Raw genomic sequence first — 21,636 nt, forward strand, 5'->3', positions numbered from 1 at the left:
CAGGCTAAACCCCCCCAGGTCCCTCAGCCTCCTTCTCTCCAGACTAAACATTCTTCATTCCTGCTTCTGCCACACGCTTTAGTCCCAGTTCGCCTGTGCTGGGTTTACCGAGGGCTGGGGACGAGCCGAGCCCCCCGTGCTCTGTTTGTGTCCTCGGATTTCTCCGTCCTTTCCCAGGAGCAGCTTTTCCTAGAGAGATGCTGAGAAATCACCTTGGCCGGGAGGAGCCTTTGTGCCTGGCCCTTCCCTTTGAGACACCAGAACGTCTCGGGCAGAACCAGGTGAAGACCCAGGAGTGGTGGGGGCTGCTTAACCGGGGGATTTCAGGAAAATAAAGTCCTGTCCCCGCAGTGTGATGTGGAATAAATGAAATCTAGGAAAAACAAGGTTAAAAAAACCCACAAACACCATTACAGAAGGAGCTGGTGCTGGTTTTCATGACCCCAAGCTGGGTAGGAGTGTGGATCTGCTGGAGGGTAGGAAGGGTCTGCAGAGGGGTCTGGACAGGTTGGATCGATGGGCCGAGACCAACGGCGTGAGGGTCAACAGGAACAAGTGCCGGGTCTGACACTTGGGCCACACCAACCCCACACACTGCAAGAGAGATGTTGAGGTGTTGGAGCGAGTGCAGAGGAGGGCGACCAAGCTGGGGAAGGGTCTGGAGGGTCTGACCTGCGAGGAACGGCTGAGGGAGCTGGGGGTGTTTAGCCTGGAGAAGAGGAGGCTCAGAGGTGACCTTAGTGCAGTCTACAACTACCTGAAGGGAGGTTGTAGGGTCAAGCTTGGCCAGGGGAGGGTCAGGTTGGACATTAGGAAGCATTTCTTCTCAGCAAGGGTCATTAGCCATTGGAAGGGGCTGCCCAGGGAGGTGGTGGAGTCACCATCTCTGGAGGGGTTTAAGAAAAGCCTGGCCATGGCACTTAGTGCCCTGGTCTAGTTGCCATGGTGGTGTCAGGGCAAGGGTTGGACTCGATGGGCCCAGAGGGCTCTTCCAACCTGGTTGATTCTGTAAATATCAGAGGGACACGCAGGGAGCGGAGGGGATGGAGGTGTGGGAGGGGGATAAGGGGGACCCCGTGGCCGGGCTGTGCTGTCTCCTGCGAGTGCCCTCGGCTGTAACCTCCCCGCTAATTATGTCTCACCCAAATGCGATTACGCTGCCGCTTCCGCGGGGTTTCCGCTTCGGCGGCCGCCCCCCGCGCAGTGGTGGGTCAGGGCCCAGCGGGAGGGGTGGGCAATGGGTTCAGATAAAGGCAAAGAGGGTAAATGGGAGCGATGGGGTGAGCGTGGGAGCGCGGCAGCCCCGAGCAGTGGGGGGGGGGGCACAGGGAAGGGGGGTCCTGGCCTGGCTGGGGTGGAGGGAGGGACCTCGCTGAGCCGCTTGCTGGGAAACCCAGGGGTAAAAATAACCTCCCCGAAATAGCCGGGGGCTGTGGCTGTCCCCACCTGTCACCGCTGTGCCCAAAGGAGCCGGGCTCCCATCCCCCAGCGGGGGAAACTGAGGCAGGGGACGGCTCCCACACACCCACCGGAGCCGCTCAGCACCGGGACGGGCTGGTCCCGGGGGGGTTTGCATCCACCCACCTCTTGGGGGGGGGCCCTGCGTTGTGCCACGCCGAGGGGTGCCATAGGGCTCACCCTGCACGTAGCTCAGCCCCCCCGGACCCCCGCTCTCCCACCCCGGAGGTAGATTTGGCCCCCTCCAGGCCCGGCGTCACGGTGAGGGGCTGGGGCTGCACCCAGGGCCCCTCCAGCACCCCCCGGGCCTGGCGTCACGGTGAGGGGCTGTGCCTGCACCCAGGGACCCTCCAGCACCCCCCAGGCCTGGCATCACGGTGAGGGGCTGGGGCTGCACCCAGGGACCCTCCAGCACCCCCCAGGCCTGGCGTCACGGTGAGGGGCTGGGGCTGCACCCAGGGCCCCTCCAGCACCCCCCGGGCCTGGCGTCACGGTGAGGGGCTGTGCCTGCACCCAGGGACCCTCCAGCACCCCCCAGGCCTGGCATCACGGTGAGGGGCTGGGGCTGCACCCAGGGACCCTCCAGCACCCCCCAGGCCTGGCATCACGGTGAGGGGCTGGGGCTGCACCCAGGGACCCTCCAGTACCCCCCGGGCCTGGCCCTGGCGTCACGGTGAGGGGCTGGGGGCTGCACCCAGGGCCCCTCCAGCACCCCCCAGGCCTGGCGTCACGGTGAGGGGCTGGGGCTGCACCCAGGGCCCCTCCAGCACCCCCCAGGCCTGGCGTCACGGTGAGGGGCTGGGGCTGCACCCAGGGCCCCTCCAGCACCCTCCCAGCCCTGCAGCACTGACCCCCCCAGGTGGGCCAAACCCCATGTGGGGTCTGGGGGGGGTTCCCAGCCCCGTGGGGTCCCCATGGGGGGGGGACACTCTCCTGCCCTTGCTGCAGGGGGGGGTGCCAGCCCCCAGCCCCCCCCCCATCCATCCACCAAGGCCCTGGGGGGGGGTCTCCCAGCCCCGGGGCCGCATCCAGCGGTCGCCGCGGCCGTTCCCCTTTAAGAGAGGCGGGTACCGGGGGAGGGGGGCGGTGGGTACCGGGCGGGGGAGGCGGTGGGAGGGGGGCGGCCAGGCCGGGCCGGGGCGATGCTCCGCGTCTTTATCCTCCACGCGGAAAATGTCCGCACGCCGGACGCCGACATCAGCGACGCGTATTGCTCCGTGGGCTTCGGAGGTGGGTGTGCGGGGGGCTGCGGGGGGGTTGCACCGGGGGGGTGGGGGGTTGTCCCGGGCTCTGTCCCGGAGGGGGGCTGCAAGCGCTGGGGGGGTCCTGCATCTCCAGCCCCCCCCCATCCATCCCCTGCCCCCCCCCCGGGGGGTCCCACTGTGCCCCCCCCAGACCACGAGCGTTGTCCATGCAGCCCCCCCCCCCCCTCCATGCAGCCCCCCCCTCCATGCAGGCCCCCCCCCCATGCAACCCCCCCCCCCATGCAGCCCCCCCCCCCATGCAGCCCCCCCCCCCATGCAGCCCTCCCACCCCTCCATGCAGCCCCCCCCCCCTCCATGCAGCCCCCCCCCCCTCCATGCAGCCTCCCCCCCTCCATGCAGCCTCCCCCCCTCCATGCAGCCTCCCCCTCCATACAGCCCCCCCCCCTCCATGCAGCCCCCCCCCCTCCATGCAGCCCCCCCCCCTCCATGCAGCCTCCCCCCCTCCGTGCAGCCCCCCCCTCCGTGCAGCCCCCCCCTCCGTGCAGCCCCCCCCGCTCCATGCAGCCCCCCCCCCTCCATGCAGCCCCCCCCTCCATGCAGCCCCACCCCTCCATGCAGCCCCCCCCACCCCTCCATGCAGCACCCTGCAGCCCCCCGGCCTCCCCCCCCCTCCTGGGCTCCCTCCTTCCCCGGGGGAGGAGATGGCGGGGGGGGGGACATAGCAGAGCGGTGACAGCACCAGCAGCAGCCCAGGCTATTTCTGGACTCTTCTTCTGCCCGGGGGGGGGCGGTGATGGCGGCTGGGGGGGGGGCAGGACGGCGCCTGCCCTTCCCCAGGACCCCCGTGGGCGAGGGGGTCCCACACGAGGGCCTCCGGGTGTGCCACGGGGCCGGGTGGGTGGTGGGGACCCCAACACCCCCTGACCCCCCCCCCCCACGCCGTGTCCGTGGGTCGGGAGGGGTTTCCTTGGCGGGGGGTGACAATGGCCATGGAGGAACCAGCCTGCGGGGTCCCCAGGCCTCCCCCCCCGAGGGGTGCCAGGAGAACCGAGGCCACGTGTGATGGTCGCAGGTTGTTCACAGCGCTTGGGGTGCCCTTGGGGTGAAAAAGCGGCTTTTTGGGGCTTGCTGAGAGCAGGAGAGGAGGGGCAGCGTGTCAGCCCCCCTGCGCCTGGCTCTGCGGCTGGGGGTGACCCTCCTCGTGGCACGGGGGTCCCTGTCCCACTGTCACCGCGTCCCCGCGCACTGTCATGGCCGTGGGAAGCTTCTGCCTTCCCCGACGTGTCCCTGTGACAAGGGGACAGCCCCTGCCTCTGCTCTGGGGGACAGGGAGGGGGAACGTGGCCCCCAGCCACGGGTGCTGTAGGGTGCTGTGGACCCCCCCCGTGTCCCCCATGCTGACGTGTCCCCAGTGCTGTGGCACCCCCAGGTCTGGGAGCTCCCCAGCTTGCACCATCCCCGGGGTGCTGGTGCTCTGCGTCCCTGGGGTGCATCACCCTCAGGGTCCCGGTGCTCCAGTGTCACCAGGGTCCTGCGCGTGTGACATCTCCCATGTCCTGCTGCTGAGGCTCCCCTGCAGCTCACAGCAGCCCTGGCTCCAGGGGCTCGGTCACCTCCAGCTCGCAGCATCCCCAGGTCCCCGTGCTTTGGCACCCTTGGGGCCTGCAGCATCCCCCAGTCCTAGTGATTCACCATCCCCAGGTCCCAGTGATTTATTTATTTACCAACCCCAGAACTCGCAGCACCCCCAGATCCTGGTGCTTGGGCATCCTCGAGGTTCACAGCATTGCTGGGTCCTGATGATTTAATTTACCATCTCTGGGGCCTGCAGCATCCCTGGATCCCAGTGCTCGGGCATCCTCAGGGCTTGCAGCATCCCCAGATCCTGGTGATTTATTTACCAACCCCAGAGCTTTGAGCATCCCCAGATCCTGGGGATTTATTTACCAACTCCAGAGCTCACAGTGTCACTGGATCCCAGTGATTTATTTACCATCCCTGGGGCTTGCAGCATCCCCAGATCCCGGTGATTTATTTACCAACCCCAGAGCTCGCAGCATCCCCAGATCCCAGTGATTTATTTCCCATCTCTGGGGTTTGCAGCATCCCAAGATCCTGGTGATTTATTTACCAACCCCAGAGCTTGCAGCATCCCCAGATCCTGGTGCTTGAGCATTCCTGGAGCTCGCAGCATCCCTGAATCCCAGTGATTTATTTCCCATCCCTGGTTCCTGGATCTTGCATCCTCCCTCGCAGCCTCTCCGAGGCGCTCCTCGCTGCCCAACCACCTCCTCCACCCTTCGGGGAGGGCCAGGATGGAGGAGGCGGTGATGGAGGATGAGGAGGGGGGGGCAGATCCTGCCCGGCGCTCAGCCTGACTTGCCTTCACCCTACCCTCCTCCACCTCTCAACCATGCTGCGGTGTCTGCTCCAACGAGCCACCCACCTCCCTAACTTGGAGAAAGGGGACAAGCAGAGTGACCCGGTGGCCAGTCTGACTTTTCGAGGTGAGGGGACCCCCAAAAATCCGGGCTGGGGTGGGGGGGGGCAGGATTATTGCTTTGCTAAACTCTCTCCTTGTCCTAAATCCTCCCCAAATTCCCACCCCCTGCAGCCCATTCCTGTGGGACAGGGAGAAATGCTGGTGCCTCTGGGATTTTTCCTGGGGGGGGGACACTTGGGGACAGTCATGGTGACAGGAGCCCTGGCAAAGAGCAGGACGTGGGTCCTCTCTCTCTTAATGACTAATATGACATTGATAAGAATAATCCCTTTAATCCCTTAATTTGGGGGGTGTCCCCAGAGGACGGGGGTCCCGGGGAGGGGGAGCGTTGCTGTTGCACCTCGAAAGCGCTCGCTGGAGGATGTCGCTGCTTTTTTTAGCAGCCGCTTCCCGGCAGTTGGGAAATGTCCATTTTTAGCCCAAAAAAACCAAACCAACCCAAAAAAAACCCTAAGGAAAGGGACGAGCGGCTTCTGACGCAGCCTTTCCTGCCGCCCGCCCCGCGACCCCTCGTGTGTCCGTCCCGCGGTGGGTGCTGGCTGCTCGCCCGGGTGGGCTCCATCCAAACCAGCTCTTGGTGGCCAAATCCTGATCCCGAGGGGGTGTGGGGGGTTCGGGGCTCTCCAGGATGAGGAGTGAGGAGGGGACGTGCCGTAACTCGAGGGTGTTGTGTGGGTGCTGTAGGGGTACCTATAGACACTGTAGGGGTATAGGGGTACCCATGGGCGCTGTAGGGGTACACATGGATGCTGTGGAGGTACCTATGGACACTGTAGGGGTACCTATGGATGCTGTAGGGATACCTATGGACACTGTAGGGGTATAGAGGTACCCATGGATACTGTGGGGGTTCCTATGGATGCTGTAGGGGTTCCTATGGACACTGTAGGGGTACCTATAGATGCTATAGGGGTACCCATGGGCGCTGTGGGGGTACCTATGGATGCTATAGGGGTACCTATAGATGCTGTAGGGGTATAGGGGTACCTGTGGACGCTGCAGGGGTACCTGTGGATGCTATAGGGGTACCTGTGGATGCTGTAGGGGTATCTATAGACGCTGTAGGGGTATAGGGGTACCTATGGACGCTGCAGGGTACCTGTGGATGCTATAGGGGTACCTATAGATGCTATAGGGGCACCTATAGACTTTATCGGGGTACCTATGGATGCTATAGGGGTATAGGGGTGCCTGTGGATGCTGTAGGGGTACCTGTAGATGCTGTAAGGGTATAGGGGTACCCATGGATGCTGTAGGGGTACCTATGGATGCTATAGGGTTACCTGTAGACGCTATAGGGGTACTTATGGACACTGTAGGGGTATATGGGTACCCGTGGATGCTGTAGGGGTACCCGTGGATGCTATAGGGGTACCTATAGATGCTCTAGGGGTATAAGGGTACACATGGATGCTGTAGAGGGGTACCTATGGATGCTATAGCAGTACCTATAGACACTATAGGGGTACCTATAGATGCTGTAGGGGTGTAGGGGTACCTATGGTTGCTGTAGGGGTACCTATGGTTGCTGTGGGGGTACCTATAGACATATAGGGGTACCTATGGATGCTGTAGGGGTACCTATGGATGCTATAGGGGTACCTGTAGACGCTATAGGGGTACTTATGGATGCTGTAGGGGTATAGGGGTACCTATGGATGCTATAGGGGTACCTATAGATGTATAGGGGTACCCATGGATGCTATAGGGGTACCCATGGACGCTATAGGGGTACCTATGGATGCTGTAGGGAAACCTATGGATACTATAGGGGTACCTATAGACATTATAGGGGTACCTATGGTTGCTGTGGGGGTACCTATAGATGCTGTAGGGGTACCTATGGATGCTATAGGGGTACCTATAGACATATAGGGGTACCTATGGATGCTGTAGGGATACCTATGGATACTACAGGGGTACCTGTGGGCGCTATAGGGGTACCTGTGGATGCTGTAGGGGTACCTATGGATTCTGTAGGGGTATAGGGGTACCCGTGGTTGCTGTGTGGGTACCTATGGACGCTGCAGGGGTACCTATAGGCGCTGCAGGGGTACCTATGGACGCTATAGGGGTACCTATAGACACTGTAGGGCCCTGCAGGGCGCTGGGCCGGTGTCCCCCGGGCTTTGAGTCACCGCTATTGTTCGGCTCTTCCTTTTCCTCTTCCCCCGTCCCCTCCCGTGACGTGGCCCCTCGGGGCCCGGCGGGCGCTTGGCCGCTGTGACATGGGGGGTCGTGGTTTCGGGGTGCGGCTGTGGGGGGCTCCTGGGGTGTGCCAGCACCCGACCCCTGTCCTGGCGCCTCTGGGTCCTGTCTGGGGCCGTGCTGAGCTTTGGGTGGAGGGAGAAGGGTGGCTGCGTCCCCCCGCAGCACCTTCCAGCCCCAAAACCCCCCCAGCAGCGCCTGGGAGCCTCCTCTGTGCCCCGCTCATGGGGAAACTGAGGCACGGCCCAGCGAGGTGACCTCCCCAGGGTTTTCCAGCAAGGCTCGTGCAGGGCTGGGGCTGGAAGCGGGGTCCTGGAGCCCATCTGTGCACACCACAGCCCAGCCCCTGTGTGACCAGCGGGGCCTCATCCTGCTCCCCGGAGCTGCGGGTGTCGCTGGAGGGGGAGCACGAGGGGGGGACCGGAGTTTTGGGGTCGTTCCCCGTGGTTTGGCGGTGAAGCTGGTCTGAGCCGTGTGTGTTCCTCTCTGCAGGCGTGAAGAAGAAGACTAAAGTCATCAAGAACAACGTGAACCCCGTATGGAACGAGGTGAGCGTGTCCCTGACCCCATCCCTGACCCCATCCCCATCCCTGACCCCATCCCTGACCCCGTCCTCGTCCCCATCCCCATCCCTGACCCCATCCCCATCCCTGACCCCATCCCTGACCCCATCCCCGACCCCATCCCCATCCCTGACCCCACAGGGGACAGCCTGGGCATGGAGGGTGCCGTGGGACCTGGGTGCAAGCCCACCGAGGTGCCCCAAGCACAAGGGGCTGGTGGGACCCCAGGGCTACCACCCCCTGGAGGCTCTGGGGACCGTCCCCGTCCCGGGCAGCCCCGTCCCCGCCGTCCCCAGCCCCTGGCTCCGCGCCGCCCCGCGCTCCGGCCGCTTCCCCTTCCATCAAGATGTTGTCGGCGCCGAGCACGCCCCGTAAAAAGAAGCTGTTTAAAAATATTGCGGCTCGAAGGGAAAACAAGCGTGTTTTCCTCATCAGCCTGGCCCCGGGGAGGATGCTTTTTCCAGCACCTTCTTCCTTCTAACCCTGACCTGTGCTTTCACGGGTCAAAATAACAAATAAAAGGGTTTTGGTGAGCCAAGAAGCCCCGTTTTAGTGCAGAGACGCCGTGTGCCAACTCCCTTTGTGTTCTCCTGCGCTTTGAAGCCGTGACGAGGGGAAGGTCTTTGCCCAGGGCATGATTTATTGTGGGTCTGCTGGGAAAAGTGGGGCTGGAGTTGTGGTTCTCCACCTCCAAGAGCCTCTTCTCCCAGGCAACTAGTGATAGGACAAGAGGACACAGCCTCAAGCTTGGCCAGGGGAGGGTCAGGTTGGACATGAGGAAGCATTTCTTCTCAGCAAGGGTCATTAGCCATTGGAAGGGGCTGCCCAGGGAGGTGGTGGAGTCACCATCTCTGGAGGGGTTTAAGAAAAGCCTGGCCATGGCACTTAGTGCCCTGGTCTAGTTGCCATGGTGGTGTCAGGGCAATGGTTGGACTCGATGAGCCCAGAGGGCTCTTCCAACCTGGTTGGTTCTGTGATGTCTCACATCTCTGTTCAATAGATGTATCTCATCAACGCTCACAGATACCTCAGGGGGTGTCAGGGGATGGGCCAGACTCTTCTCAGTGGTGCCCAGCGCCAGGACAAGGGGCAACGGGCACAACCTGAGACACGGGAAGTTCCATCTGAACATGAGGAGGAACTTCTTTGGTGTGAGGGTGCCAGAGCCCTGGCACAGGCTGCCCAGGGAGGGGGGAGTCTCCTTCTCTGGAGATATTCAAACCCGCCTGGACACGGCCCTGTGCGACGTGCTCTGGGTGCCCCTGCTTGGGCAGGGGGTGGGCTGGGGGATCTCCAGGGGCCCTTCCCACCCTTAACCACTCTGTGACGCTGGCATGAGCATCGTGGCGCTGACCCTGGCTCCCCTCTCTCCTCCCCTCCAGGGCTTCGAGTGGGACCTGAAGGGAGCTCCCCTGGACCCGGGCGCCGAGCTCACCGTCGTCGTGAAAGACCATGAGACCGTGGGGAGAAACAGGTGGGAGAAGCGTTGGGTGCTGGGAGACCAGCACCTGGCACCGAGGGGGTCAGGGCTCTGCCCGTCGCTCCCTGGCAGCGGGGGCGGCTGGTGGGAGGCGAGAGCTGCATTTCTGGGCTGCTTCTCTCAACGGCTGCGGAGAAACAGCCGGCTCTGGGGGCAGCGAGCACACAGGGACCCTTGTGCCCGGCGCAGCGCTGGCGCCATGAGGCCCTGGTGATGGGCGCTTGGCTGGGGGGTGTGACACAGCCGCCCAGCTCCTTTCCTGACCAGGATCTGCTGGGAAGGGGGGTGTTTGCGACACGAACGGCCCGAGGTGGCCTCCTTCCCCACGTCCTGGGGCACGAGCGATGCCACCTCCTGCCCCGGGGCACCCAGCCCTGGCACCCGCAGCCACGTGCGGGGCTCCTGCAGCTGCACAGGGGAAAAAATATAGGGAGGGATTTATTTTTGGGCAGCGGAGGGTGGGAACCCGCTGCCCTGCTCCAGCTGGCACGGGGCGGGTGGCCCCGGCGTGGAGGATCCCCTTGCCAGGGCTGGTGCCAACGCTCTTGGGCTGGAGGCCAAGGGAGGTTGGGGCTGGGCCAGCTTTGTGGGGTCATGCATCCCTATAAATAGGGAGAGGAGGGTGGGAGGAAGGTCCTGGCTCCTGGAGCAGGGGACCTTCAAAGAGCATCTGATAATCCACCCCCCTGCCATGAGCAGGAGCATCTTCAACTTGGTCAGGTTGCTCAGAGCCCCGTCCAACCTGAGCTGGAATGTTTCCAGGGATGGGGCATCGCCCATCTCTCTGGGCAACCTGGGCCAGGGTCTCACCACCCTCAGCATAAAAAATGTCTTCCTTAAATGCAAAAAGTCTGTCCCCATCTTTCTTATAAGCCCCCTTCAAGTATTGGAAGATGCTAGAAGGTCTCCCTGGAGCATTCTCTTCTCCAGGCTGAACAGCCCCAGCTCTCTCAGCCTGTCTCCAGAGCAGAGGGGCTCCAGCCCTCTGAGCATCTTCGTGGCCTCCTCTGGACTCGCTCCAACAGCTCCATGTCCTTCTTCTGTTGGGCCCCAGAGCTGGAGGCAGCACTGCAGGGGGGGTCTCCTGAGAGAGGAGCAGAGGGGCAGAATCCCCTCCCTCGCCCTGCTGGCCACGCTGCTGGGGATGCAGCCCAGGACACGGGTGGCTTTCTGGGCTGCCAGTGCACGTTGCCAGCTCATGGGGAGCTTCTCATCACCCATCACCCCCAAGTCCTTCTCCTCAGGGCTGCTCTCAATCCATTCTCCGCCCAGCCTGTGTTTGTGCTTGGGATTGCCCCGACCCACATGCAAGACCTTGCACTTGGCCTTGTTGGACCTCATGAGGTTCACACAGGCCCAGCTCTGGAGCTTCTCCAGGTCCCTCTGGGTGGCATCCCTTCCCTCGAGTGAATCACCTGCACCACTCACTCGGTGCCATCTGCAAAGCTGCTGAGGGTGCACTCGATCCCACTGTGTGTGTCCACACTGTGCAGTCTACAACTACCTGAAGGGAGGGTGTAGTGGAGTGGGAGTCGGCCTCTTCTCCCAGGCAACCAGTGATAGGACAAGAGGACACAGCCTCAAGCTTGGCCAGGGGAGGGTCAGGTTGGACATTAGGAAGCATTTCTTCTCAGCAAGGGTCATTAGCCATTGGAAGAGGCTGCCCAGGGAGGTGGTGGAGTCACCATCTCTGGAGGAGTTTAAGAAAAGGCTGGACATGGCACTTAGTGCCCTGGTCTAGTTGCCATGGTGGTGTCAGGGCAATGGTTGGACTCGATGAGCCCAGAGGGCTCTTCCAACCTCAGTGATTCTGTGTGTTGCTGATGAAGATATTAAATAGTATCAGTCCCAGTACAGACCCTTGAGGAGCACCTCTTGCTTCTGGTTTCCACTTGGGCATCGAGTCGTTGACTGTAGCTCTTGGGCCGTGACTCTCCAGCCGCTCCCTGATCCATCTCACCCAGATCTCGCCAGCTGGGAGTTATGACTTGACCTTCGTCCCCAGGTTCTTGGGAGAAGCCCGAGTGCCCCTGCGGGATGTCCTCTCCTCCCCCAGCCTGGCGGCCTCCTACAACCTCCCCTTGCTGGACGCCAAGAAGCAGAGCACTGGGGTGAGTCCCTGCGCGGGGAGCGGCGAGACCAGTACGAGCCATGTCCCTGCCAGCTGCAGCTCCCAGTTGGAGACCAGTCTGGGCAATGTCCCTGCCAGCTGGAGCTCCCAGTTAGAGACCAGTACGAGCAATGTCCCTGCCAGCTGCAGCTCCCAGTTGGAGACCAGTCTGGGCAATATCCCTGCCAGCTGCAGCTCCCAGTTGGAGACCAGTCTGGGCAATGTCCCTGCCAGCTGTAACTCCCAGTTAGAGACCAGTCTGGGTGATGTACCTGCAAGCTGCAGCTCCCAGTTGGAGACCAGTATGAGCAATGTCCCTGCCAGCTTCAGCTCCCAGTTGGAGACCAGTATGAGCAATGTCTCTGCCAGCTGCACTCCCAGTTGAGGACCAGTATGAGCACTGTCCCTGCCAGCTGTAGCTCCCAGTTGGAGACCAGTATGAGCAATGTCCCTACCAGCTGCACTCCCAGTTGAGGACCAGTATGAGCACTGTCCCTGCCAGCTGCAGCTCCCAGTTGAGGACCAGTACGGGCAATATCCCTGCCAGCTCTAGCTCCCAGTTAGAGACCAGTATGAGCACTGTCCCTGCCAGCTGCAGCTCCCAGTTAGAGACCAGTACAAGCAATGTCCCTGCCAGCTGCAGCTCCCAGTTGAGGACCAGTACGAGCACTGTCCCTGCCAGCTCTAGCTCCCAGTTAGAGACCAGTATGAGCACTGTCCCTGCCAGCTGCAGCTCCCAGTTGGAGACCAGTACAAGCAATGTCCCTGCCAGCTTCAGCTCCCAGTTAGAGACCAGTACAAGCCATGTCCCTGCCAGCTGCAGCTCCCAGTTGGAGACCAGTACAAGCCATGTCCCTGCCAGCTGCAGCTCCCAGTTGGAGACCAGTCTGGGCAATATCCCTGCCAGCTGCAGCTCCCAGTTGGAGACCAGTCTGGGCAATATCCCTGCCAGCTGCAGCTCCCAGTGGGAGACCAGTCTGGGCAATGTCCCTGCCAGCTGCAGCTCCCAGTTAGAGACCAGTCTGGGCAATATCCCTGCCAGCTGCAGCTCCCAGTTGGAGACCAGTATGAGCACTGTCCCTGCCAGCTGGAGCTCCCAGTTAGAGACCAGTCTGGGCAATATCCCTGCCAGCTGCAGCTCCCAGTTGGAGACCAGTATGAGCGATGTCCCTGCCAGCTGTAGCTCCCAGTTGGAGACCAGTCTGGATGATGTACCTGCCCGTTGCAGCTCCCAGTTGGAGACCAGTACAAGCCATGTCCCTGCCAGCTTCAGCTCCCAGTCAGAGACCAGTATGAGCAATGTCCCTACCAGTTGCAGCTCCCAGTTTGAGACCAGTTTGAGCACTGTCCCTGCCAGTTGCAGCTCCCAGTTGGACACCAGTTCTCCCATCCTGGGCTCTTTGGCTTTGAGATTTACCTTTACAGGAGCAAACCCAGTGGCTCGGGGCGGGGGGGCTGCAGGAGCTGCTCGGTCCCTGCTGGCACGGGGCCCTCCTGCGCCGTGCCACCCCCCGCGTGTCCCCCGAGCATCGCGGGTGGCCCCAGCCCTGAAGCTCAGGCCCTGGCAGAGCGTTTCTGACCACTCATAATGATTATTTCCATTTTTCCAGGCTTTCCTCATCCTGCAAGTGTCCTACACGCCCCCACCGGGAGCTGCCCCCCTCTTCCCCCCTCCAGCCCCCCCGGAGCCGGCACCGGCTGCAGCTGAGCCCGACACGGTCACCGGTAACCAGAAACCTTCACGTGTAGCACCAGGGGCACGTGGCCCCCCACGATGCTCAACCCCACCTTGCTCATGTCCTCCATCTCCTTCTCACCCCGCGCAGAGACGGCCGGAGAGGAGGAGACGGAGGATCAGGCGGCGACGGGGGACGAGACGGAGCCCTCCTCCTCCTCGGGGCCACCGGGCTCCGAGCCCCCCTCGCTGCCCCGCAAGCCCCCCGTGCACCACGTGCAGGGGGTGAAGCGCAGGAGGAGCTCGCCCAAGAAGCCGCTGTCCAACAAGCCGCAGGACTTCCAGGTGGGCTGAGGTTGGGGGGGATGAGCTGCTCTCCTGGACCCACCTCCCCAGGGCCACCCCAACCTGCCCTAGGGTGCCCATCAACCCCCCGAAGTGCCCATCCCAGGGTAGGACCGATCTCAGTGACCCCCTGCCCTGTCCTCCCTCCCGTCCCAGATCAGGGTGAGGGTCATCGAGGGCCGCCAGCTCCCCGGGGTCAACATCAGGCCCGTGGTGAAGGTGACGGCCGCCGGGCAGACCAAGAGGACCAGGATACGCAAAGGCAACAGCCCCTTCTTTGACGAGGTGAGGAGGGGGGGGGGGTCTGTGCTCCAGGTGTTCCTGGAGAGGCTGGGGAGCATTATGGGTTGGGGTCTGGAGTGATGGCAACCCCGGTGCAGCCCAGGGGCTGGGATGTGGCGATGGGGACCTCACCAGGAGGGAAGCCCTGTGGCAGGTCCAGTGTCCCCTGCCTGCGTGCAGGGCTCATCTTGGTCACCTTCCCGAGGTGACTCCTGTGTCCCACAGCCACCAGTAGCACCCTGGTGGCACGTCCTGGGCAGGGGTGGGGGATGCAGGCGGGCACTCAGGATGGGCACGCTCAGACAGCCGCAGGGGATCGTCCCCAGCCCTGTCCCCGCAGCGGGTGCTGCTTTGGGCTGTCCCCAAAGCCCCCTTCAGCCCGTCCCTGGGCTTTATTTGGAGACCCCCAGGAGAGCGGGTCTGGGGGTGCTTCTGTGAACCAGCCCAGCAAAGGCAAACTGGGGGATGGTGCTCATCGGGGTGCACCAAAGTCACCCAGCGCAGCCCCTTCGGGAGGGGGTTGAGGTTAACGGGAGGGGAAGGGGCTCCAGCCTGCGGGGCCGGGGGCGTGGGGGAGGCTGGGGCAGACCCCCTGCCTTGCACCATCACCCCTCCTTCCTCCAGACCTTCTTCTTCAACGTCTTCGAGTCACCGTCTGAGTTGTTCGACGCGCCCATCTTCATCACGGTGAGCGGCAGCAGACGTGGGTCCTGCCCCTGGGGAGGGCTGGGGCGGTGCTGGGGGCCGTCACCCCGTCCCCCTCCCTGCAGCATCCCAGGAATCAATCAACCAATCAACCAATCAACCAATCAATCAATCAACCAGGTTGGAAGAGCCCTCTGGGCTCATCGAGTCCAACCATTGCCCTGACACCACCATGGCAACTAGACCAGGGCACTAAGTGCCATGTCCAGGCTTGTCTTAAACCCCTCCAGAGATGGTGACTCCACCACCTCCCTGGGCAGCCCCTTCCAATGGCTAATGACCCTTGCTGAGAAGAAATGCTTCCTGATGTCCAACCTGACCCTCCCCTGGCCAAGCTTGAGGCTGTGTCCTCTTGTCCTAGCGCTGGTTGCCTGGGAGAAGAGGCCGACTCCCACCCCGCTCCAACCTCCCTTCAGGTAGTTGTAGACTGCACTAAGGTCACCTCTGAGCCTCCTCTTCTCCAGGCTAAACACCCCCAGCTCCCTCAGCCGTTCCTCGCAGGTCAGACCCTCCAGACCCTTCCCCACCTTGGTCGCCCTCCTCTGGACTCTCCCTTTTATCTCCCAGGTGGGCGCACACGAGGGTCCTCCACCCTGGGAGCATTTGGGCTGGATTTACTGGTTTTCCTTGTTTTCATCCCGCAGGTTGTGGACTCGCGGTCGTTCCGGACGGACTCTGTGATCGGGGAGTTTCGGGTAAGGCCGCCCTCTCTGCTCTTCCCACCCTGTTCTCCACCACGCCGACCCGTGGGATGAACGCTGGCGTTTCTTTCTCGTTCTGTTGCACAGATGGACGTCGAGACCGTTTACTCGGAGCCAAGTGAGCCCAGCGGGTGGTCGGGGTCCGGGCCAGGGTCATCTCTCGTGGCTGGGGGGGGGTCGCTGTGGGAAGCCCTTTTTTTGGGCCAAATGTAGGGGATACACACACACCCCCCACCGCTTTTCCAGATGTGAACCCAGATCACAGACTCAATGAGGTTGGAAGAGCCCTCTGGGCTCATCGAGTCCAACCATTGCCCTGACACCACCATGGCAACTAGACCAGGGCACTAAGTGCCATGTCCAGGCTTTTCTTAAACCCCTCCAGAGATGGTGACTCCACCACCTCCCTGGGCAGCCCCTTCCAATGGCTAATGACCCTTGCTGAGAAGAAACGCTTCCTAATGTCTAACCAGCACAGCCAGGCTCGATGTTTTTTATCTTGAGCCCTGCTCATTCTTTTATCTTTTATCTCAAAGATGATTTTATCATGAAGATAAATTTCCCACCCTAATCCCTGTGGAGAAAAGCTTGGTAATTTTAGCTGTAAAGAGTTAAGATCTACAAAGCAAATCTCTTAATAACATGCTTTAATTTTGGGTCAGCCCTGAAGTGGTCAGGCAGTTGGACTAGATGGTTGTTGTAGGTCCCTTCCAACTGGATCATAGAATCACAGGATCTTTTGGATTGGAAAAGACCTTTAAGATCATTGAGTCAAACCATAAACCTCTTCTTCTCTCCCTCTTCTTCTCTCCCTCTTCTTCTCTCCCTCTTCTTCTCTCCCTCTTCTTCTCTCCCTCTTCTTCTCTCCCTCTTCTTCTCTCCCTCTTCTTCTCTCCCTCTTCTTCTCTCCCTCTTCTTCTCTCCCTCTTCTTCTCTCCCTCTTCTTCTCTCCTCCTCTCTTCTCCTCTTCTCAACACAGTATTTATTCTTAAAGTCCCACCCAACAGCATCCCTGAAGCCATCTCCCTGCATGTCTGAGGACCAGCACGTGGGTCTCAATCTCTTTTTTTTCCCCTAGAACATGCTTTTCTCAGGAAATGGCTGTTGCTCTCCGACCCGGAGGACTTCTCCGCGGGGGCCAAGGGCTATCTGAAAGTCAGCCTCTTTGTGCTGGGGCCTGGAGATGAAGCTCCTGTGAGTATCACCCCAGCTGTGATGGGGGGACCTTCCAAGTACCTTCCCAGAGAAGCTGCAGCTTTGATCTTCCTCTGGTTTGGGGGCAAGGTGCTGGATTTGGGGTTTTGCTGTTCATTTCAGGACTCTTGGGAAGCTTGGTCGTGTTTTCCTCTTGTCTTATTGTTGCAGCTGGAGAAGAAGGAGGTCTCTGAAGACAAGGAAGACATTGAGGGCAACCTCCTGCGCCCCACCGGGGTCACCCTGCGAGGAGCTCACTTCTGCCTGAAGGTCTTCAAAGCCGAAGACTTGCCCCAGAGTAAGTGCTGGCTGGGCTGGAGCGTGCCGGATCCGGCCCTTGGGGGTGCAGCAGGTTGCAACGTGCTGGAGAGGATGAGGAAATGTTGTCCATAGGTCCATCCAAAGACCTTGCAGGTATTGGTCAGTTGTAATGTACTGGCCTGAGAAGTGAGCTTGAGAAGTGGCCCATGCAAACAGCATGGAGTTCAACAAGGCCAAGGGCAAGGTCCTGCACGTGGGTCGGGGCAATCCCAAGCAGAAACCCAGGCTGGGCGGAGAATGGATTGAGAGCAGCCCTGAGGAGAAGGACTTGGGGGTGATGGGTGATGAGAAGCTCACCATGAGCCGGCAACGTGCGCTGGCAGCCCAGAAAGCCAACGGTGTCCTGGGCTGCATCCCCAGCAGCGTGGCCAGCAGGGCGAGGGAGGGGATTCTGCCCCTCTGCTCTGCTCTCGGGAGACCCCCCCTGCAGTTCTGCGTCCAGCTCTGGGGCCCAACAGAAGATGTTTCAGCATCTCCTTCCCCTCCCAGTGGATGACGCCGTCATGGACAACGTCAGACAGATCTTTGGCTTCGAGAGCAACAAGAAGAACCTGGTCGATCCCTTCGTGGAAGTCAGCTTCGCCGGCAAGACGGTGAGTGGTTGGAGTGGGGCAGCCCCTGCTGGGGCTGGGGCGGGGAGAAGTTGGTCCCAGCATGGGGAGAAGTTGGTCCTTGGCTTGGCTGGAGCATTTGCAAAGGTCCCATGAGTCATTGTCCCACCAGGTCCTCTTTCCCTCTGCCCTGCGGTGTCCTGCAGCCCAGCCGGTGTCCCCAGCACTGTCCCCGTGCGTGTGGCACCCTTGGAGCCCAGCGGCAGTTTCTTTGCTGGGCTCTTCGTGGTGCTGTTGTGTTAAAAATGGGGATGGAAAGGCTGAGGAAGGGGATGGGATGGCAGCGGAGGGTTGTGCTGCTCCTGGTGCCACCTGAAACGAGCAGCTGGCTGTCCCCATGTCACTGAATGTCCCCCCATGACCAGCCAGGGCATGGAGGTAGCTCTGGTGGCTTTGCAGAGCCCCATCCCACTCCCTTAGCTGCTGGGTCCCCTCTGGTGCCTTCACCGAGCAAAATGTCCACAAGCCACCACTTGTCTTTTGATCTAACGGGCTGAAAGTGTCCTCTGCCCATAAATCTTCCCCTGGGGACAGTGCCCAGGGTGGGGACAGAGGCTTGGGACATGATCCTGAGCAACCACAGCAGGAAGGGGGGGAGTTTCTGGTGGTCCCGGGGTGGGGGAGATCCCTGAGCAGCCCATAGCATCCTCTGCCTCCTGCACAGAGGGGTTGGCCCATGTGCTGTGGAGCCCCACTGGGCCACCCGTGGAGTGGAGCCTGTATTTTGGGGACCTGAGGCTTTCTGGGGCGGTGCTGACTTTTGGTGGAGTCACCATCGCTGGAGGTGTTTAAGAAGACTGGACATGGCACTTAGTGCCCTGGTCTAGTTGCCATGGTGGTGTCAGGGCAATGGTTGGACTTGATGAGCCCAGAGGGCTCTTCCAACCTGGTTGTGTGGTTCTGTGTGACTTTTCATCCCCCGTCTCAACCCTCCAGCTCTACTCGAGGATCCTGGAGAAGAACGCCAACCCACAGTGGAACCAGCGCCTGACGCTGCCGGCGATGGTGAGCGTGGGTGCCCCCGCGGCCCCCCACCCACCCACCCGGCCCCACCGCCTCTCACCGCTCCTTTCCCTGCCTCTTCTCCCAGTTCCCTTCCATGTGTGAGAAGATGAGGATCCGGGTGACCGACTGGTGAGCGGGGAGGGGGCTCCTGGGGGGCTGCCTGTGCCTGCCTGTGGGGAAGGTGTCCTCCTAGACAAACTGGCTGCCCGGGGCTTGGATGGGTGGGCTCGTCGATGGGTTGAAAACTGGCTGGATGGCCGAGCCCAGAGAGTGGTGGGGAATGGGGCCAAGTCCAACTGGTGGCCGGTCACTAGCGGTGTTCCCCAGGGCTCAGTTCTGGGGCCGGTGCTGTTCAATGTCTTTATAGATGATCTAGACGTAGGGATTGAGTGCACCCTCAGCAAGTTTGCAGATGACCCCAAGCTGGGTGGGAGTGTGGATCTGCTGGAGGGTAGGAAGGGTCTGCAGAGGGGTCTGGACAGGTTGGATCGATGGGCCGAGACCAACGGCGTGAGGGTCAACAGGAACAAGGGCCGGGTCTGACACTTGGGCCACACCAACCCCACACACTGCAAGAGAGATGTTGAGGTGTTGGAGCGAGTGCAGAGGAGGGCGACCAAGGTGGGGAAGGGTCTGGAGGGTCTGACCTGCGAGGAACGGCTGAGGGAGCTGGGGGTGTTTAGCCTGGAGAAGAGGAGGCTCAGAGGTGACCTTAGTGCAGTCTACAACTACCTGAAGGGAGGGTGTAGTGAAGTGGGAGTCGGCCTCTTCTCCCAGGCAACCAGTGACAGGACAAGAGGACACAGCCTCAAGCTTGGCCAGGGGAGGTTCAGGTTGGACATTAGGAAGCATTTCTTCTCAGCAAGGGTCATTAGCCATTGGAAGGGGCTGCCCAGGGAGGTGGTGGAGTCACCATCTCTGGAAGGGTTTAAGAAAAGCCTGGCCATGGCACTTAGTGCCCTGGTCTAGTTGCCATGGTGGTGTCAGGGCAATGGTTGGACTCGATGATTCCAGAGGGCTCTTCCAACCTGATTGTTTCTGTGAAGGCTGAGCTGGAGGGGTGGGATGGGCAGGGGGGAACCCCACGGCCAAACCCCCCAGTCCATGGTGTGATGGCCTCGTGGTTTGTGTTGCAGGGACCGTCTGACGCACAACGACATCATCGGCACCTCCTACCTCTGCATGTCCAAGATCTCGGCCCCCGGCGGGGAGCTGGCGGGTAAGTGGGGGCAGGAGGGTGGGATTTGGGGTGCATGGCCGTGGAGGAGCACTGCATGCTCATGGCTGGAGGTTGGTGTTGGCTTGGAGGATGTCACAGCTGCTATGGTCTTACAAATACCTCAGGGGGGTGTCAGGGGATGGGGCCAGACCCTTCTCAGTGGTGCCCAGCACCAGGACAAGGGGCAACGGGCACAAACTGAGACATGGGAAGTTCCATCTGATCATGAGGAGGAACTTCTTTGGTGTGAGGGTGCCAGAGCCCTGGCACAGGCTGCCCAGGGAGGGGGGAGTCTCCTTCTCTGGAGATATTCAACCCCGCCTGGACACGGCCCTGTGCGATGTGCTCTGGGTGCCCCTGCTTGGGCAGGGGGTGGGCTGGGGGATCTCCAGAGGTCCCTTCCCACCCCAACCAGGCTGGGATTCTGTGATTCTGTCCGTGCTACGTCACCAGGGACAGGGTGCTGGGGGTTGCTCTGTCCTGGGGTCTGTTTTCTGGTTGGACCTGGCCCTCCTGGTTTGTGGTTTTGAAGATCTTCGGGTCACCCCAGGAGCACTGGGACGGGGGGGTTGCAGGACCACTGTGCACCAGAGGTTTGGCTTTCTCCTTTCCTTGCTGAGCAGAGGTGGCTGCGGTCCCCTGTGCGGTTGGTGACAGGCAGTGGTGTCACCGGTGCTGGAAGATGCCACGTCCCACCTGTGTGTGCCCCCACCGGCGGCTCCTCCTTCGGTGGCGTTTAGGGGCTGTCACGAGGTGGGGTGGGGGGCTTCAGGCCCAGCTTGTGCTGAGGGTGCTGTTTCAAGTCCCAGGGCTTTTCTGAAGCGAAGGACCACCGTGGAGACACTGGCAGGGATCGGTTGGGTGACACTGACCGTGTCACCTGTGCCAAGCGGGAGGGCAGGGACCTGGGACGTGCTTGTGGGGCTGCCGAGAGCCACGGTGGGGCCAGGAGGAGAGGCTGCCTTAACCTGCATGAGCATCTCCTGCTGCTAACGAGCTCTGGTGGCATCTGCGGTGACATCGGGACTTCCCTCGCTCTGCTCCCTTTGCTTTGTGCATCTCTGAGACTCTTGGGTGCCCTGCAGACCCCCACCCCATCACGAGCACCCCCATAAGTGTCCCACAGCCCGTGTCCCCCTGGCTGTGCATGCAGGGTCCCGAGTTGGGGTTCAGCCCTGTTCTCCACCGAGGTGCTCGTGTGTCCATCACCCATCTTCCCCAAAGTGCAGCTCCTGGGCTGATCTGGAGAGAGAAAGAGAGAGGCCAGGGAGGGAGGAGGAGGCTGTGAGGGGTCTGCCTGGGACTGGCACAGCCCACCCCACCACCGAGACCTGCTGGATCCCAGGGAGGCTCCGGGGAACCGCGGCTCCCACCCGCCCCATGGGGCCACCCAGCTTCTGCAACAGGCAGAAGGTCACTGAACTGGGTGCAGTGTTGGGCCCCTCACTGCATGAAAGCCCTTGAGGTGCTGGAGCGAGTCCAGAGAAGGGCAACGGGGCTGGGGAAGGGTCTGGAGCACAAGTGTGATGGGGAGCGGCTGAGGGACCTGGGGGTGTTTAGCCTGGAGAAAAGGAGGCTGAGGGGAGACCTTCTCGCTCCCTACAACTGCCTAAAGGAGGGTGTAGCGAGGGGGGGGTCGGTCTCTTCTCCCAGGTAACAAGTGATGGGACGAGAGGAACCGGCCTCAAGTTGCCCCAGGGGAGGTTTAGGTTGGAGATCAGGGACAATTTCTTCATGGAAAGGGTTGTCAAGCGCTGGCACAGGCTGCCCAGGGCAGTGGTGGAGTCCCCATCCCTGGAGGGATTTAAAAGCCGTGTAGATGTGGTGCTGAGGGACATGGGTCAGTGGTGGCCTTGGCAGTGCTGGGTTTAACGGTTGGACTTGATGGTCTTAGAGGTCCTTCCCAACCCAAACGGCTCCATGATTCTGTGATCCTTCAGGGATCCTCAAACCCTCCAGGTTTCGCACCAGTCCCTGAGTACCCACCTCCCCCTTTCTCTCTCTGTCTCTCCAGCATCCATTGGCACCCAAAGCCCGTGAGAGCACCCACC

The 21,636-nt window shown here is 61.3% G+C and overlaps 1 protein-coding gene across 1 annotated transcript in view; it reads left to right on the plus strand.

Annotated features, from left to right (window-relative positions):
• The first annotated feature begins 2,565 nt into the window (after window positions 1–2,565).
• DYSF (dysferlin) overlaps window positions 2,566–21,636 on the plus strand; it is a 107,499-nt gene continuing 88,428 nt past the window's right edge. Inside the window, 16 exon segments of the mRNA XM_068402998.1 lie at window positions 2,566–2,688; window positions 7,867–7,922; window positions 9,320–9,411; window positions 11,423–11,528; window positions 13,138–13,252; window positions 13,354–13,547; window positions 13,704–13,832; window positions 14,454–14,516; window positions 15,179–15,229; window positions 15,323–15,353; window positions 16,314–16,429; window positions 16,601–16,727; window positions 17,240–17,343; window positions 18,298–18,366; window positions 18,452–18,495; window positions 19,503–19,585. Coding sequence (XP_068259099.1) covers window positions 2,601–2,688; window positions 7,867–7,922; window positions 9,320–9,411; window positions 11,423–11,528; window positions 13,138–13,252; window positions 13,354–13,547; window positions 13,704–13,832; window positions 14,454–14,516; window positions 15,179–15,229; window positions 15,323–15,353; window positions 16,314–16,429; window positions 16,601–16,727; window positions 17,240–17,343; window positions 18,298–18,366; window positions 18,452–18,495; window positions 19,503–19,585 — 1,468 coding nt within the window. The 5' untranslated portion in view covers window positions 2,566–2,600.

The sequence above is a fragment of the Nyctibius grandis genome, chromosome 6 (genome assembly GCF_013368605.1).
Source record: "Nyctibius grandis isolate bNycGra1 chromosome 6, bNycGra1.pri, whole genome shotgun sequence".
Classification (NCBI taxonomy): Eukaryota; Metazoa; Chordata; class Aves; order Nyctibiiformes; family Nyctibiidae; genus Nyctibius; species Nyctibius grandis.